The following is a 17,531-nucleotide window of genomic DNA, read 5'->3' as shown; positions in this document are numbered from 1 at the left end:
CAGGAGTGATCTTTTCCAGGTCCTTGTGGCCCTAGACTCTGTCTCCCCTGGGGGAACCTCTGTCATAGCTTACCTTGCTAATTTTCCTAAATTTTCTAGGAATGGCAGAAAATCCTGAAAACAAAGAAACCCCCAAGCTAAAGGTGAGCCCTGCAGGGCCCACAGGCCACCTCATACTGCCTCCTGTCAGCAAGAAGAGATGCTTCCGGGGACACCGGGACTTGTGGGGACACTGGATCTCTGGGAGCCACACCACTGCCCACATGCCATCCTTCTATCTTCCCACGGCCTGGGCGTCAGGATGGCCCATCAGAGCTGGCCATGAAAGGCTGCTCTTAGCCCTGAAGGCTGCAGGAGAAGCCCTTTGAAGGAGAGCATATTATAGGCTCTGTAAGAGCCCTGAGACTGTGGCTGAGCAGGCCTCCTGCCTGTCCATTTTTCAAGGGGAATGCATTTTCTGGGGAGTGCTCCCTAGATTACCACTGCCTTGAAGACCAGAGGGGTGTCTGCTCAGTTTGTAAAGCTCAGGTGCACGGTCTGGTCCTATTGAGAAGTCAGTATTTAATAGTGGCCCCCACTGCTCTCTTTTCAGCTCAAGTGGAAGAGCAAGAAGGAAGCTGAGTCACAAGGCGGCTATTCCAGAGATGTCCTCCTGCGGCTTTTTCAGAAGGTCTGCTCTGCTGACTTCCCTCTTACCCATCATCTCAGTCCCCACATCAGCCCAAACCTCAGGATCTCTAGGCCTAACCTTCCTTCATATCTCTACCTGCCCCTCCCTTTTTTTTTCTGTGCCATAAACTATGTGCTAAGTCATTTCAGTTGGGTCTCTTTGCGACCCTATTTACTGTAGCCTACCAGGCTTCTCTGTCCGTGGGGAGTTTGTAGGCGAGAATACTGGAGTAGGTTGCCATGCCCTCCAGGGAATCTTCCCCGCCCAGGGATTGCACCCTTATCTCCTGTGGCTCCTGCGTTGCAGGTGGATTTTTCACTGCTCAGCTACCAGGGAAGCCATAAACCATAGGATAGTCTAAAGACTTCCACTCGAGCCATGGCCCTCCAGTCACTTGTGTTGCCATGTGCCTCCTCCAGCCAGATCTAGCCCTTGTCATCCTTAGAAGTCAGGGGCTTGGCTGGGTGTATGGGGAGAGAGGAGGCCTGACACCAAAGCTCCATCCTCTCCATCTCCTTCAATCATGGAGGCAGCTGTGTGTCTCTGCTGGTCCGAATCCCCATGTCTGCCCAGCTCCCCTTTGCTGTCTCCTGCATTCCTGGAAAAAAAACAACACAGCACAAAAATCATTCTTTCCCGTCTCTGATATCCCCTCTCTGGGAACTTAGCAACAAGAGGTTATCCCCAACCCAAAATGACTTGGTTGCATCTGGGCGGCCTAGGCTTATCTCCAGTGTGAGCTGGGCCATCCTGAAGGCTGGGCCATGCTTACCAGGACCCCTTACCCTCACAGTACGGAGAGGTGCTCAACCTGGTACTTTCCAGTAAGAAGGCAGGCACCGCTGTGGTAGAGTTTGCAACCGTCAAGGCTGCGGTGAGTGCTCTCTGGGACTTTGGGGGCCACCAGCAGCCCAGCCATTCCAGGGGAGGAACTCAATTCTCTGGGCCGTCTGAGCTTAGGTGTCCCCACTCCTTGGGCCTGCTCAGAGGCAAGATTTCCCTGAGGCCCCAGGTCCTGGGAGAGGAGGCACAGTGAGTGAAGGAATGGATCAGAGAATGTTCCAGGGATAGTGTCATTTCCTACTGCCTGGCTCCACACCCCTCACCTTCCCTTGGAAGCCGGTGTGCCTCCAGGTGGGGACCCTCACGGAACCTTCTCCCCTCCCCCACTGTCCAGTCAGAAGACTCACATTTCCCATGAGGAGGGTCAGAGCTTCAGCACACCATCCCATGAAGGCTGCTCCACTTTGCTTGGGGGATGAGAGTGCTGGTTCTGGTTCTTTCTGTAAGGGTAGAAAGAGCCACTGTGTAGCTGACTGGATTGATGGAACTGGGACTGGCTGTTGTATTTGACAGGAGCTGGCTGTCCAGAATGAAGTGGGCCTGGTCGATAACCCTCTGAAGATTTCCTGGTTGGAGGGACGGCCCCAGAGCACGATGGGCCACCACCACCCAGGACTGTCCCAGGTAAGGAGCCGGGCCTCACCCTCCTGGGCCTACTCAAGCTTCGGGGTGCCTCTTCCTGTTTGGGCTCTTCTCAGGGTCCTTTCCTCACAAGCCCCAGTCATCGGGACTACTTACGGATTGGCAGGTCTGCCCACCCAAGCGGAAGGACTGTGATTTCTTGCTGCCTCTTTCCAGGCTGGCTTACCCTACCCACAACTCTTAGACCTTACTTTCTGTGTTCTGGTCTCCCTTGGGAGCTCTTATCATCATCCAAAGGTGTTGCCCTGGCCTGTGGGTCGCTTGGTTGCTGTGTGAAGCATATGGTGCTGAAATGACCCAGCACTTCAGGGAAGGGCTGGGGGGAGGGTAGCTGCCTCCTTCCCCAACTTCCTTCCAGGTGTGTCTGTGGCTGTCCCAGACAGGGACCTACTGTCAAGAGGCAACATCTCCTCTTTAGAAATAACACTGGCTACCCTGCCGACACAGGTGCTGTCTGGTGCCTGACTCTCGGGGGGAAGCACAGACTTGCGCTGACACACGCCACACAGCAGCTGTTAGTCCCCACGGCCCCATGAAGGCTTGTGTTCACCTCCCCCCCCATACATGTATATATACACATACCCGGCCCAGGTCACACCTGCCCCCACTTTGGTGGGGCAAGAGCTCTCTCTTCTCTGAAACATCTGGGTGCCTCAGGCTGATGTGTTCCAGCCCCTCTGTGGGGAAGAGTGCCCCTCAGCAGGTCAGCAAGGGCTCTGCTCCCACTGCCTCTGGCATGTCCCCCTGCTCTCTGACACGGCCCTCACCTGTGAGGATAGGGTGTTCTGTGGAGTGTGTCCCAGACCCTGGACAGAGGAAGAAAAGGAACTGCTCTGAGCCCGACCTGGGACTCTTCTTTAGAGACTGTTTCTCCCGCCTCACCCCCGTTAAGTCCCAGCATTTCACAGCCCCAGATGACACTGCATAGGCTGTGTGATAAAGAACTTTATTTATCATCTGCACCCACAGGGGAGCTTCCCGCTCGGCACATGCACACAGGAGCAGAAAGGGGGAGGCCATAAGGCTTGCATTGTGGAGGCAGTGTGTGTCAGAACCACATGCCACCAGCCAGGCTCCGGTTCCAAGTCTTCTGGCCAGGCATCAGGGTAGCGCCGCAACCCCCAACGTCAGAGGCTTTGAGCAAAGCTCCTCGGTCCTGGTGGGGATTCTGGAGACCAGCTGTGCCCCTTCACTGTAACAGCCTTGAGCTTTGTGTCTGTCCCCTGATCAGACCTCCCATATTCTCATGGGTGCAGGAAGGAGAGAAAACTGCCATTATATTTTGTTGTATTTCCCCAGGGCTCCCATCACTAATATTTCCGAGAATTCCCCAAAGCCTCTCTTCACAAGCTGTCTGTGCCTGACATTCCCTCGAGTTCCTTCCTTGGGCTCCAGGAAGTACTCTGGGCAGCTGTGTTGGCACTTTGAGTCTCTCACACCCCCTTTCCTGCTAGCGATTTCTTTGGACTTTTTCCTGAGTTACACTCTATCTCCACCGGCCTCACTCTTCCTACCCCACAAGCCCCTCCCTTCCCTGGCAGGTCCCATATGCTTCCCTTGCCCCCACCAGGCTGTGGTCTAGGCCTGTGTGGCCCAATAGAACTTTCTCCAGTGACGTTACCGTTCACTGTTTGCCGTTCAGGGTGGTAAGCCTTACTCATATGTGGCTGCTGAGCACTTGAAATGTGGCCAGTGTGACTGGGCTGAATTTTTTATTGTATTTAGTTTTAATTAGTGTGACTTTAAGCAGCCACATGTAGGAGCTGGCACAGCACACCCATCTCTGAGCCCAGTCTGTGTTCTCCACTCCCAGACTTGCCCCTTAAGCCACCGTCCCTCTGCCTCCATCCAGGCCTCTGCCTGGTCCCCGTGGTTGCAGGCGTGGCCTCCCTTCCCAGCCTAGCTAGCTGTCTTCAGGGCTCCTGCCAGCAGGTGCCCCCTTCACATTTCTGGCTTGCCTCTGTACCTCTGTCCCTCCACCCTGGGGTGACTCAGAGAACTGTTCAGGACCCCGGGCTGGGCGGGTGGAGGCAGGGACCTGAATTTCTATCCCTAACTTAATCGCCGACTGTCCCCTCCTCTGGGTCCCCAGGCTCCCACCTCTTTTAGTCACCCCACCTCTACCCACCCTCCCACCATTCAGAAGCTGAGCTCACTGGGAAATTGCTCTCTCAGCATCTGCAGAACCTCCTCAAGAAGTGAAATCCCCAGGTCCACTTTGAAGGAGAAGAAGGGATCGCTGAGGTCCGGAGCAGGTGTCCTCTGGAAGGGGGGCATGTCCGTAAGGTCCTCCTCGGAGGATCGGTGGAGGGTGTCTGCCACGGAGAGCGCGGAGGGCAGGGTGGCAGAGTAGGCGGCAGTGTACTCTGCGGAGGGGGCCTCTAGGATGTTGGGGCAGCTGAAGCTTTCCCGGTAGAGACGCGGGGGTTTGGGCGGGGCCAGCAGGGTGGCCCGGGGCTGCTCGTCCCCCCACAGTGGCAGGCGCCGGCCATCCGGTCTCCCTCTCAGCTCCCGGATGACCTCTCGGTTGCTGTATTCCTCATGGTCCCCCCCAGCCGTGCTGGCCTGGCTGAGCACGCTGCCCTGTCGCCGGAGTGTCCGCGGCCGCCCCAGGCTCAGCCGCTTGAAGAAGGAGGGGCTGCGGAAGGAGCCTTTGCGCCAAGTCTCCATGGGGCCCTGGGGAGCCCGCAGACCAGCCTGGTACCTCAGAAGCCGGGTCAAGGGCAGCTGGGGAACATCGGGCCCCGCTGGAGCAGTGAACAGCGAGAATCAGGCAGCCTTCGAGGGCAGAAGCAAAGGCCTCCGGGTTTCTGCTCAGCACAGAGCGTGGGCGAGCATCCTGGATGATGAGAGGGCGTGCAGGGCAGTCCAGGAGAGCCAAGACAGGAGTTTCCCAGAGGGGCAGGAGTGGCCCGGTTACTCCATAGGGCAATGGAAAAACCCCAGGAGGAGGAAACAGCACTCACGGAGCTGGAGTTCTGGCAGCCGTGGTAGATGAGAGCTGCATTGTCTTCCCCGGGCCGGGCTTCTCACCGGCTTGGCTGGCTTCTCCCTGGCCCCGGCAGGGGACCGGCCTCTCTGCTGGAAGCTCCCGGACTGTGATTAGTGGCTTGGCTGTTTGTGACCGCGTGTGGCAGTGGCGATGTTTTGTTGTCTTCAGGTGACTCAGTCAGGTGGGAAGTCGCGTTTCACGCTCTGAGGTAATTGCAGCATCTGCCGGCTGGGGTTTGGGCTGTGCGGCCAACACCCTGGGGCCCCAGGGAGCTTAGGATTCCTCTGGGGACTGTCCGGGGGCAGCTCTGCTGTGTGGCTGTGTCGCCACGCTGCCTCCTCTTCTCCACAGCCCCAGTGCTCTGGGCCCTGGCGGGCAGCCTGGCTCTCCAGCTCCTGTGTGTCTGGAGTGAGGAACTCAGAGGTGGGAGTTAACTGAAAGGCGTGTGGAATGACTGTTGGGGAAGGAAGGGACCTGTCACTGGTGTGGGTGACTCAGACCTGGGGCCCCGTGACAGGCCCTCATTAGCAGAACCCACAGGGATGGGGAGGAGGAAAGAGGCAGAGGGTGTGTTAAGGGTGAGCAGCCCTGCACCTATAAAGCGCTGGCTCCTCCCCGGGGCGTGCCAAGGGTGACTTCAGTTTTCTCATCAGAGCAGCATTACCTTGGGGAAGGAACTGACCTCTCCTTGGCCTGACATCAAACCGGGCTGCTGTTTCCTCACCCTTCCTTGATTTACCCAGGTGACCTCTTGGCAGGAAAGGACAGTTGAGGGCCAGGGTCCTACCTTCCTGTCAGGCTGTGTGGGCCTCATCTGGGGTCTGTCCTCTGGGGATGGGGCTGGGCCAAGCCTAAGAGGTGGGCCTGGTGGGAAGGGCAACTCTCCTTGAAGTTGCTGCAGCTTGGGAGAGAGGAGGAGGTGTGGGGCTGTTGGGAGGAACAGGGGGATCTGGGCCGAGTAACACTTCCTGGTTCCGCACATCCCCGACTCCAAACCAGTTGGCCAGGGCCTAGCATCTTAACCCCAGCCACTCCCTTCTTATTCCCTGGGTCACTGACCACCAAACTTTCTTCCTGGCTTGTTCCGCGAAGGTGCACCAGCTTGGGGTACTATGAAAAGCTCTCTGCTGTGCAGCCCCCTCTGGCCTGGCTCGCTTCTGTGCCACCTCTGGTGGGCTTCGCCCGTATTCTCACAGCTTCAGCTGCACAGATGGAGGAAGTGGATCTAAGACCCACTGCAGACCTTATCAGGGCATGAGGTCAGTGGCTCGGGGCTCTCCTGCAGAGCCGCCTCTCCAGCCCACAGCCTTGGCCTACTGAGGTGGTTGTTTATTATTCTTTTGATTATTAAAATATTGCACTCTTTAATCCCTCACACTGTGCTGGCAAGATTATAAAAGAAGAAGCCAGGGCCCTGCCCTCCGGGAGCCCTGCTGTGTATTTTTAGGAGGCAGGCTGGCCTCTTGTTTCCCTCTCCTCCTAGGGTGGGGCTCCCTCTGTGTCCTTAGCAGGAGCCAGACCACAGGAAGGGTGGGCAACTGGGAGGGGGCAGTGCTCTCACCTCCTCCTGGCAGAGCGGGTATATTTCTGCACCTTCAACAAGCCCTCTTCCCTGGGAACTTGTGAAAAGCTGAAACCATGGGGTGGAGGGCATGAAGGGAGACGAGGGCCTGGCTAGAGCATGAGCAAGTGATTCACTGAGCTGACTGCAGATGTGAAGGGCCTGGGAAAGGGGGAGGTGTGGTGGGGTGACAGCTGCTTGATGGGCTGGAGGGAGGCAGCTGAGCAGCTGGCCTGGGGCCAAAGGCCTGCTTGTTGTGAGGGAATATGGGTGACTTGGGATTGTGGGATGTTCCAGGGTCCTTCCTTTCCCAGGCAGCCTCCCTCCTTGACCATTGGTGGCGGCTCTGCCTAGGCCCTGTCCTCCAAGTCTGGAATCTGTGGGACACTGCCCTGCCACCCTGATCCCTCCCTGTCTCCCTCTGTCCCCAGGGCTCGGTGGTGTCCGAGAGGGACTACGAGAGCCTCGTCATGATGCGCATGCGCCAGGCAGCTGAGCGGCAGCAGCTGATCGCCCAGATGCAGCAGGAGGACCAAGCGGGGCAGCCCACGTAACCTCCTGCCTCCAGGCCTCCCCTCCCACAGCCCTTTTCTTAAACATCACCAATAAACTTTATGTTTTTTAAGAGTCTACCTCTATTGCATGCATAGGTATAGGGTGTGGGCCTACCCAAGCGTGGCCCTGGTTTCTGGGCTCTGCCCAGGCCTGGCTCTCCCTCCCAGAGAGTGGGCTGACCCCAGGGAGGCGCTCCACTTGGTGAGAGTCAGTGGCCAGCAGAGCAGAGGAGCAGCCTCTCATCATGGCCCTTTATTGGCTTGGACTAGCTACGCAGGCCCCACCCACCCAGTCCTGGAGCCCTGCTCCACAGGGGCACCCAGCTCCCTGCCAGGGGCAGCCTGGCTCATCAGCCCCTCAGTTTTTGACAGAATAGGGCCTCCTCCAGGGCCTGTGCCAGGCCTGAAGCTGGAGGGGCAGCTGGGGGCACCAGGGCCAGGGGCTGTACCCTTCCACACTGTCTGAAACAGTTTTCAGAGAAGGCCATTCACTGCCCAGTGGTGCTGGGCCAAGGAGAAGGACAATTTGGGAAGAAGGGGCAGGGAGGTGAGCGAGGCAGGGTTTTGGGGTCGGGGCCCATGGCAGCCACTCCAAAGAAGGGGTGACTGGCGCTCCTCAGTGTGGGAGGGTCACTCCTTGTGCAGGCACCACACCAGCGTCTGGCCCACCCCTGTCATGCTCAGCACACGGAAGCCCTTGCGCTCCAGCTTGTCCAAGACTATTCGAGGAGGGTCATTCACGTAGTACTCAGAGCTGCGAAGAGAAGGAGAGTGGCATGAGAGGGTACACAGCACAGCCCCGTGTACAACCTAGGGTCTGCTGCAGACTCGGCCTGTCACAAGCACTCCTAGTAGGACTGCTGTTTGCAGGTTGCCTTCTGCAAATGTTCCCTGCCTTGTCACCTGTTTAGCTCTTTGCATCATCTCATTTATTCCTCTCAACAACCTAGGCGAGGTACTGTTATTTCCATTATATTTATAAGAAAGAGAATCAAGAGGACTAAAGCAGCTTTTCTGATGTCATCCAGATAGTACCACCCCTGTTAGTCTGAAAATAGCCCATATGCCCGGGGTCACTGACAATTTGGAGGGAGCAGCCTCCTTTCCCCAGGGCCATCCTCCAGGCCTCTGTCCTCTTGCCTGACTGTCCTGCAGACCTGGAGCAATAAGGTTGGCCTTCAAGAGCTCCTGGCTGTGGATGCTGTCCCCTAGGATGGAGAATGCTTGGTTTCCCTTCTTTCAGGGTTAATTGATTCTGAAGGGCCATCAGGTAGATAAAGAGCTCAAGCCCCAGGCTGGGCATCTCAGAGACAAAAGCCTCATGGCAAAGGGATGGGGTTGGCTTCAGCCCTCCAACCCTGACCAAGGGGCTAGGGCCAGCTCACCTCCTCTTTCCCTTCTTTTAACTGGGGTACACTCTGGTGACCTTTCTTAGGAGTTCCAGCCTGTGTGGACAGGGTCCACTGGGTAGGAAGGAATGAGGGGCAGAAGAGGAAGTAATGATCACCCTTTAGACTTGGAGCTGGGGTGAAGGATGCCGAGGGAAGTGGTTTAGTCCCCAGGCAGCAGCTGAACTGGAAGCAGGACCCAGGCATCCTGTTCCTAGGGCTGAGCCTTGTCAGTCAGCTCCTCAAGCCAGAGCCTTTCTCTGTACCTGTCTTGGCTTTGATGGAATTCAGCTTAGAGATGAAAGGGTAAGGCAAGGAGCAGTCCACTTGTAGAAGTCTATACTCAGGGGACCGGACTCTGTCCAGGGGCTCCCTTGTGAAGGGAGGGCCAATTGAAAAGCTCTCAGAACAAGTCTGGGGGGCTGTGGTGAGGCTGCAGATGGGACCCATCATACAGAGGACAGATCCCCAGGATGCAGGCAGAGGGGTCCTGAGGCTGGGCAGGGGCATTGTCTTGTGTAAATGGAACAAAGACAGGCCTCGGGGGCTGGCAGGGAGAAGAGTCTTAGGAATGCCACTACTTACAAGTTGTTTCCCAGGACACTTCTTTTTGAGGCCCCCAGATGCTGCATCAGTTCTGGATCTGAGTGCTCATCACCCACCATGGTGGGGCCCACCTCCTGCAAGGTAAGCCACAGAGGCTGCTTGGCTGTCTGCCAGGTCAAGCTGTGCAGTTAGCCTTTATCTGAGCCCACTTCAGTTAAAGGCTGGAGGGAGAGGGAAGGAATCTGGGGGACTAAACACAAGCTGGGAAGGGGTGGAGTCCATCAGTCATCAGACTGAGCAATATGGGGCCTCCTTGGCCCCTCTAGGCTGGACTGGGCAGTGCCCAACACTGGCACCTTGCTAGGCACCAGTGCGTGTATCTGTGTATCAGAATCACCCAGAGAACAGAGAAATGCAAATGTATGTCCACATAAAACTTGCACACACAGGAGCATTGTTCATAGTAGCCAAAAAGTAGAAACAACTGAAATGTTTGTCAACTGATGAGAGGATAAATAAAATGTGATATAGCCTTTCAGTGGAATTTTATTTGACAATAAAGAGGGATGAGTACTGATGCATGCTACAATATGGATGAACCTTGAAAACATCATGAAAGTGAAACAGGCCAAAGACCATATATTATGATGAAAAGTAGGCAACTGGTTACCTAGGGCTGAGGGGCCCAGGGGAAATGAGTGACAGCTAAGGTTCAGGGTTTGGGTATAGGGTTTCTATTTAAGGTGACAAAAATTGTTCTAAATGTTCTAAAATTGCTTATGGTGATGGTTGAACAATTCTGAATAAGCCAAAACAAACTAAAACCCACTGCCGTTGAACTGTACACTTTAAATTGGTGAATTCTGTGGTTATATGTATCATATACCAGTGAGACTGCTAGTTTAAAAAACTGCTTCAGGAGCACTGAATTCCCAAACTCCAGGCTTACAGAGTACTTCCGGAGATCTGGGAAGGGACCCAGGAGTCTACATTTTACCATCTGCACAGCTGACTGGCTCTCAAACCACTGCCAAGACTTCTCCCATCCAGTAGAGAGCTCTTCTGCTATTTCCTGCATCTCTAGGGAACCGTGTACTTCCTGATGGATCACCGGAGTACTGGAGAGGTGCTCCGAGCATCCTGCTGCCCACGTTGGGGACCCAGTCATATTCTGAGCAGTCAGCACCTTCTTTTTGCAGAGGAAACTGTGCCCAGGGAAAGGGGCGTGGCTTGACTGTTGAATGGATGTTCTCACACCTCTAACCTTCCTGGCCGTCTCCGGGTTCTTTCTTCTCTGTCTTTTCTAAGGTCTCAGGAGGGCTCTTCCTGGAAGTGCCCAAGGGTGCAGCTCGTAGCTGTAGGTGGGCCACTTGGCACAGGGGTCTCAGTGTCGTAGCACATCCTTTTCGTTTTCAAACCTCTTTTCCTTAGGTTAGTCCCCTCCTCCCACCCCCTCACTGCCCGGAGGAGCGGCTCTGTGTAGGGCAGTGGGTGCTGCACTTGTGAGAGCAGGACTTCCTGAGTCCTTCTCAGAGGCTTCGACCTCCCGCAGGCAGATAGAACCCAAGCTGCAGGCGCCCGGAACTCCTGGGTGGCGGGGACGCAAGCACGTAGCCCCCCCTTCGAGGCGCAGGAGGGGCCCGGCCGCCGGAGCTCCCTAGTCCCTGGATCCAGGCAGGGTCCGAGCTCCAACCTCCCTCCCCGCCGCCCGCGGGAGGCGTGTCCCAGGCTGCTTCCGCGTCTGGGCACCCGCAGGCGTTACCCGGGAGGGAGGCGCCAAGGTGCGGCCGGCAGCGTCCCCCCGCCCGGGGCCCAACGCCAACTCCCAGGGACGGGCAGCGGGTACTCACCATGCGTATCTGGGTGCTGATGAGCAGGTAGGGCATGGTGCGCGCGTCCCGGCCAGGCTCCTTCCCTGGACTTTGTGTCGGGCGCCGACGCCAACCCCTCAGGCTCCGGGACTGCGACCAGCAACCTAGAGTCCAGTTACTCCGACTCTGGCCTCCGGTTGCTCCAATCCTTGAGCGCCTGGTCCGTGAGCCCCTCGACCGGCCAATCAGGAGCGGGCGCCCTTGACGCGCCCGGAGCTCGGAGATTCGAGACCCGCCCCCAGCCCTGGGGCAGCCCACTGGGACCCAGTGTTGTCACCCGCCGCTTCCGCGGGTCGTCCGGCGGCGAGGAGGGACCTCTGTTGGGTAGTGGGGGGATCGCTTCCGCACCGGCGCGCCGGAGATGGGAGCGGCCCCCGAGCTCTGCTGGCTGCGTTGGGCCGTGGCGCCCAGCGCGCGTGTTGACCTTGCTCCTTGTTATCGCAACACCTCCAGTAACAGGTTCCAAAGTCCTGCTGGTCCCTGTCGCAGCCCCTGTGAAGCCCAACAGGGAGCAAAGGGCGACCCCACTGAGGTCTCCCAAGCTCCTGCCCACCTCACCCAAAGACTCCTCTAAAACGTCTATCGGATCCCCACTGCCGACCCGGGACACTCTCCGGAGATTCCTTAAGCGCACTGCAGACAGACGGGAGACCCCTCCCGTGCCCTGCGCACTCCCGCCTCCCCGACTGTAGTTCCTAGCGCAGCGGCGGAACCTTGCATTTCCGTGGCCTTGTAGGTAAGTATGTAAGAGAACTGAGCACTCCGCTGAGTGCCAGGCCTAGAGAGACAGAAACCAGTGGAATCTGGCCGTTCAGAGAGCTTCCCGTGAAGCCGGAGAGATACGGCACACGTGCAGAACAGAGGCAACACCTGGGACAAAAGAAACTCCCCGAACCAGCCACCAAGGAGAGCGGCGAGTTCACCTCCACGTGCTCACGCCCTCATCTGGAGGTGTCAAAATCTGACAACATTCTTCATCTGCCTTGTTATGACATCTGCCTTGCTGTGATTGGTTTTTAAAAAAAGAAAAGCAAAACAAAGGCAGCTTTTAACCTTCCCTCCCAGGCTCTTGAAAAATCTTCACTTCACTGAAGGGCACTCACAGGGCTCTCTCTGTGCCTCCAGCACTTTGACAAATGAGGAGAGAAATACAAGGGATAAATAGCAAGTTGTAACCCTAAAGAAGGGGCTTCCCTGAAAGCTCGGGATCCTTCCTGGTCTAATCTATTTTTCTGTACTCTCTTTCCCTATTCTCTACCTCCAGGACTAGAAATTTAGCTAGAGAAATAAGACATATTTATGCTTAACAAAGGATTTGTTAAACTAAAAAGTAATGCCCAGGATATATAAAGAAATCTTACAAATTAGAAAGAAAAAGAAGAAAAATGGGCAAATGACTCGATTAGGCACTTTTCAAAAGAGAGAGTGGAAATAGGCAATAAACATAAAACATGATTTTCAATATCATTAGAAATTTGGAAATGCATATTAAACCACAATGAGATAATGCTTTACAGATTTGCAAAGAAACCAAAATGTGCGAGCATCAATGTATTGGTGAGGATGTCTAACAGTTGAAACATGAAACATTACTGTTGGGATTACAAATTGTTATGACAGATACAATCACCTTGGAAAACAATGTGGCATCATCCAGTAAAGCTTAAGATGTTCATTACTGTGACCCATCAAACCTCTCATCGATAAACCTAGGAAAACTCACTGACTGCATCAAGAATATTAAAAAAAGAATATTCATAACAGCACTGTTTGTAATCAGCAAGAAACTGGAAACAGTCTTTATTGCCATCTGAAGTAGAGCAAGTTTTTGCTTGATTCATACAATGGAAACTATAGAAATAAAAATGAATGAAAAAGCAAATATTGGGAAAAATACAGAATAATTCTATTTATCTAAAGCTCACAAACATGCAAAATTAAACAATTTGAAGGAAATGATAAATGTAATATTCAGGGTAGTGGTTACCTCTGAGAGAAGAGAAAGGAATGGAGCAGAGACAGAAATGCAGGTTCTTAAAAGACAAAAGTGATGTTCTCCTTCTTACACTGGGATATGGGTGCAGAGGATTATAAATGTACTCAGTTTTTATACCTATATTATAAGTATTATTTTGTAGCCATTTAATATTTCATAAGAACAATCTTTTTAAAATGTCAAGTATCTTAGAGCTAAGGCCACCATCCCAAGGCATATGTCACCTTTCTTGAAAGAGCCAGGTACAGAAGGCTCTCATGTTCTGGGCAGAGACCAGACAGGGATTTGGGGTGTGCTCTACTCTCTCAGGCGGGACTGTGGAGGGGCGGGGAGGAAACAGGAGGGCAGTGCCTATCTCAGACTGCCAGGGATTTATTAAATTTGCAAAACTGGTCTGCAGAAGCAGCATAAGAAAGAGTTCTCCATCCAGAATCACCTACCCCACTGCACACCAGATAACATCTTTAATATTCAGGAGGAAATGAATTCCCCTACTTGGTCTTCCCATCTGGCCTCACTTCTTGCCACAATCAGTTTATCTGGCAGATCTTCCTCCCCTATAAAAGGAGGAGAAATTGTTCTTCTCCAACTCAGCTTTTCATTATGAAAATGAAACTGTGTCCACAGGGTTAACAGAGGCTTATGACTAGCAAATTATTACCTTGTTTTACAGAACAGTAGATAAGAAACAGCTTGTTAAAAACCCCCTCTGCTTGTAAACTCCCTTCACTGATAAAGTGAGCTTTATTTTTAAAAGCTAGCTTTAATTTGTGTTTTTTTTTTTTCCTCTCTCTCTCTCTTTAATTTCATACCCTACAAGCATCACATAGCCTGGGTAATATATCACAAGACTCCTTAACCACCCCTACAGATAACACCTTTGAAGTGTGGGTCGCTATAGCAACGGGAGCTCAAGTTGTTTCTTAGGAACTTGGAATGAGTTCATCTTCTGTTCAAGCTGGCTGAGACTGGTTGGGACCACTGACCCTAAAACCAGGCCCACACAGGTGTCCAGTGAACAGCCTCTTGACGTAAGAGGGTCAAAATTCCACCATCAGATCATGCTAAGTGCCTGCATTTTTCAACATACATCCCATGCAGAAGTATATAACTGAGATGTGGCCACACAGAACACCATTTACCTTACCTTTCCCTATCTCTAATCACCTTCCCCCATGCCTAAGATCACCCTGTTTCTTTTTTTTTAAACTTTGGTTGTGCTAGCTCTTGTTGTGGCAGGTGGGATTCTCCAGTTGTGGTCAGAGGGGCTTAGTTGCTCCCCGGCATGTGGAATCTTAGTTCACCGACCAAGGATTAAATCCATGTCCCCAGCATTGGAAGGCGGATTCTTAACACTGTACCACCAGGGAAGTCCCCCACCCTGCTTCTTTATATCTCAAGCCTTCAGAGAGGTGGATCTGAGATTTGTTCTCCTGTCTTCTGGCTTGGCTGCCTTGTTAATGAATTCTTTTTCTGCTGCAAACCTCTGTGTCTTAGCATTTGACTTGCCATGCTTTGGGCAAACAAATCTGGTTTGGTAACAAAAGCATTATCAATGTGGCAGGGGCTGGATATTGGTCATTCCTTATTTCCTTCCTTCCTCCATACAGCTTTTATGGATGGTCTTTGCATTAGAGCTGTACTAGGCATAGGGAATACCCACTCCAGTGTTCTTGCCTGGGGAATCCCAGAGACAGTGGAACCTGGTGGGCTGCCATCTATGGGGTCACACAGAGTTGGACACGACTGAAGTGACTTAGCAGTAGCAGGCATAGGAAATGGATCAGGCTTGAACTCCATCCTGGAAGAGTAAGCAGTCCAGTAGGTAGAGAGTCTAGAAAGCAAATATTTATGGAACCAATTGTAATAGAGGTAACCAAGCCTCAAAGGCAAAGAAAGAAAAGATTAATTCCATTAAGGAATTAATTAATTAAACAGGTTTTTATTCCCTCCAAAGTAAAAATACTAAGTTTTTTCTTATTATGAAAGAAATACATGCTTATTTCAGAAAAATGAGGAAAAATATGGAAAAGATATTAAAAGCATTCCTTTCTCACCACCAAGACAACATACTGAATCTCTTAGTGTATCTCAAGAGGTACTAATACTAATGAAACTGAATCCTTAAAAATGAGTAGCTGGAAAAAAAAAATCAGTAGCAGATATTGGTGAAGTTTTTTATTTAAAGGCCTTCACCACAGCCTCTGGAATTTTCTTAAATTTTATTAATTTTATTTATTTTTGGTTGCGCTGGGTCTTCATTGCATTGTGAGGGCTTTCGCTAGTTGTGGTGAGCAGGAGCTGTTCTCTAGTGCAGGCTCAGTAGTTGTTACACAGGGCTTGGCTGTTCTGCAGCACGGGGAATCTTCCTGGACTAGGAATTGAACCCATGTCTCCTGCATCAGCAGGCGGATTCTTAACCACTGGCCCACTTAGAGAAGTCCCAAATGTACTGCTCTATGTGTAAAATATCTCACAATTAAAAAGTAAATAAATATAATATCTAGTCAAGGATTTGGGAGGACTGGTTTAGATATTTTGACTCCCACTAAACTAAAATTTAACTTTTAAGAAATGCTGACAATAAAATTAGAACCATAATCCATAAAAAATCTTGTCTTTAATTTTTTTCAAATATGTATTTATTATTTTTGACTGCATTTTGTCTTAACCAGGGATCTTTCCTTAAGATGCATGGGCTCTGTAGTTTTGGTGTGCAGGCTTAGTTGCCCCGAAGGCATGTGGGATCTTTTTTGTGCGTGTGTTGTATGTGTGATTAAGCCTTTTTTTTCCCCCAATTATTTTTATTAGTTGGAGGCTAATTACTTTACAATATTGTAGTGGTTTTTGCCATACATTGACATGAATCAGCCATGGATTTACATGTGTTCCCCATCCTGAACCCCCCTCCCACCTCCCTCCCCATCCCATCCCTTTGGGTCACCCCAGTGCACCAGCCCCAAGCACTTGTCTCATGCATCCAACCTGGACTGGCGATCTGTTTCACACTTGATAATATACATGTTTCGATGCTGTTCTCTCAGATCATCCCACCCTCGCCTTCTCCCATAAAATCCAAAAGTCTGTCTATACATCTGTGTCTCTTTTTCTGTCTTGCATATAGGGTTATCATTACCATCTTTCTAAATTCCATATAGATGCGTTAGTATACTGTATTAGTGTTTTTCTCTCTGGCTTACTTCACTCTGTATAATGGGCTCCAGTTTCATCCATCTCATTAGAACTGATTCAAATGAATTCTTTTTAATGACTGAGTAGTACTCCATTGTGTATATGTACCACAGCTTTCTTATCCATTCGTCTGCTGATGGGCATCTAGGTTGCTTCCATGTCCTGGCTATTATAAACAGTGCTTCGATGAACATTGGGGTGCACGTGTCTCTTTCAGATCTGGTTTCCTTGGTCTGTATGCCCAGGAGTGGGATTGCTGGGTCATATGGCAGTTCTATTTCCAGTTTTTTAAGGAATCTCCACGCTGTTCTCCATAATGGCTGTACTAGTTTGCATTCCCACCTACAGTTTAAGAGGGTTCCCTTGGCATGTTGGATGTTAAGATGTTCCCTGGCCAGGGATGGAAGCTATGTCTCCCGCATTGGAAGGCAGATTGTTAATCACTGGACCACCGGGGAAGTCCCTATGTGTTGTTTACTTTTTAAGTAATTAATTAATTTTTGACCTGTACTGCAGGGCTTGTTCGATCTTAGTTCCCCATCCAGGGGTAGAACCTGAGCCCCCAGCAGAGGAAGCACAGAGTCATAACAATTGGAAAGCAGGTGATTCTCTTTTTTTTAGTTTCTAACACTACAAGTTGCATAAAACCACAGGAGTAAAATAGATTTATAAAAGTACAAGTCACAGGTGGTAGAAAAAAATGGTTAAAACAAAATCTGAAATGCTATCAACCAATTTAAGCAATCAGAGATCAACTCAAGTTTCAGCCTCATGCAAACATTTAAAATGTTATCATTAGAGGAATTAATTTAATGAATTTAATTTTCATTCTGGATATTAAAAACAGTTTTTATAAGCCTGTCCCTGTTTAATGTTACAACGACAATTTAAGGTTTAAGATTTTTTTTTAAATGATGGGGTGTGCATCTACAATGTAAGTTTTTCAGATGTCAACTGACAGAAGCTGGCCCTGGGGACTCAGGGCCTGTTGTGGATAACCAACAACTTACCTGTTTTAAATTGAATTGCCAAAGGCACTATTGCGTTGAGATTAGTAAATGATTTGAGTAAAAATACGTAAACAAATTGAGCTGAAATCAAATAAAGTCTGAGTTTTGACCGAGGGTTAAGGAAAGGTGGAGAGGGGTGGCGTTTTCCAGGTAGGGGTTCAAGACAGAAAGAGCAGTAGTGGAAAAGGTAGAAACGTTGAGTATGCGGAGCACATTCCGGGAACACTAAGTAACCTGGTGTGATTGGGGAAATGGAACCTCAGCTG

At 51.6% G+C, this 17,531-nt stretch overlaps 3 protein-coding genes across 3 annotated transcripts in view; 1 reads left to right on the top strand and 2 right to left on the bottom strand.

The window, feature by feature from the left end:
* The window catches only part of DNAJC17 (DnaJ heat shock protein family (Hsp40) member C17), a 28,502-nt gene extending 21,226 nt beyond the window's left edge, over positions 1–7,276 (top strand). The window contains exons 7-11 of the mRNA XM_065940234.1: positions 100–143; positions 593–670; positions 1,464–1,544; positions 2,027–2,137; positions 7,140–7,276. Coding sequence (XP_065796306.1) covers positions 100–143; positions 593–670; positions 1,464–1,544; positions 2,027–2,137; positions 7,140–7,262 — 437 coding nt within the window. The 3' untranslated portion in view covers positions 7,263–7,276. The remainder of the gene's footprint in view (positions 1–99; positions 144–592; positions 671–1,463; positions 1,545–2,026; positions 2,138–7,139) is intronic.
* C7H15orf62 (chromosome 7 C15orf62 homolog) lies at positions 3,093–4,825 on the bottom strand. Its single transcript, XM_065940236.1, has one exon. It carries the CDS (start codon positions 4,823–4,825, stop codon positions 4,295–4,297), a length of 531 nt encoding a protein of 176 aa, XP_065796308.1. The 3' UTR covers positions 3,093–4,294.
* Positions 7,277–7,877: 601 nt separating the features above from the next.
* GCHFR (GTP cyclohydrolase I feedback regulator) lies at positions 7,878–11,179 on the bottom strand. The gene is made up of 3 exons (XM_065940237.1): positions 11,047–11,179; positions 9,236–9,330; positions 7,878–8,016 (listed from the first exon to the last, which is right to left on the bottom strand). The coding sequence occupies exons 1-3, from the start codon at positions 11,080–11,082 to the stop codon at positions 7,893–7,895; spliced, it is 255 nt and encodes an 84-aa protein (XP_065796309.1). The 5' UTR covers positions 11,083–11,179; the 3' UTR covers positions 7,878–7,892.
* Positions 11,180–17,531: the final 6,352 nt, after the last annotated feature.

This window comes from Muntiacus reevesi, chromosome 7 (genome assembly GCF_963930625.1).
Source record: "Muntiacus reevesi chromosome 7, mMunRee1.1, whole genome shotgun sequence".
Taxonomy (NCBI): domain Eukaryota; kingdom Metazoa; phylum Chordata; class Mammalia; order Artiodactyla; family Cervidae; genus Muntiacus; species Muntiacus reevesi.
Note: the sequence above shows the minus strand (reverse complement) of the source record. Positions and strands in the feature narration are given on the sequence as shown.

Bases quoted from the DNA above. Each gene is read 5' to 3' on its own strand.
- C7H15orf62 (XM_065940236.1), bottom strand. From the start codon at position 4,825: ATGGAGACTTGGCGCAAAGGCTCCTTCCGCAGCCCCTCCTTCTTCAAG.
- GCHFR (XM_065940237.1), bottom strand. From the start codon at position 11,082: ATGCCCTACCTGCTCATCAGCACCCAGATACGCATG. The intron at 9,331-11,046 runs GTGAGTACCCGC...CTTACCTTGCAG, and splicing joins TCAGCACCCAGATACGCATG to GAGGTGGGCCCCACCATGGT. The intron at 8,017-9,235 runs GTAAGTAGTGGC...TTCTCTTCGCAG, and splicing joins AGTGTCCTGGGAAACAACTT to CTCTGAGTACTACGTGAATG.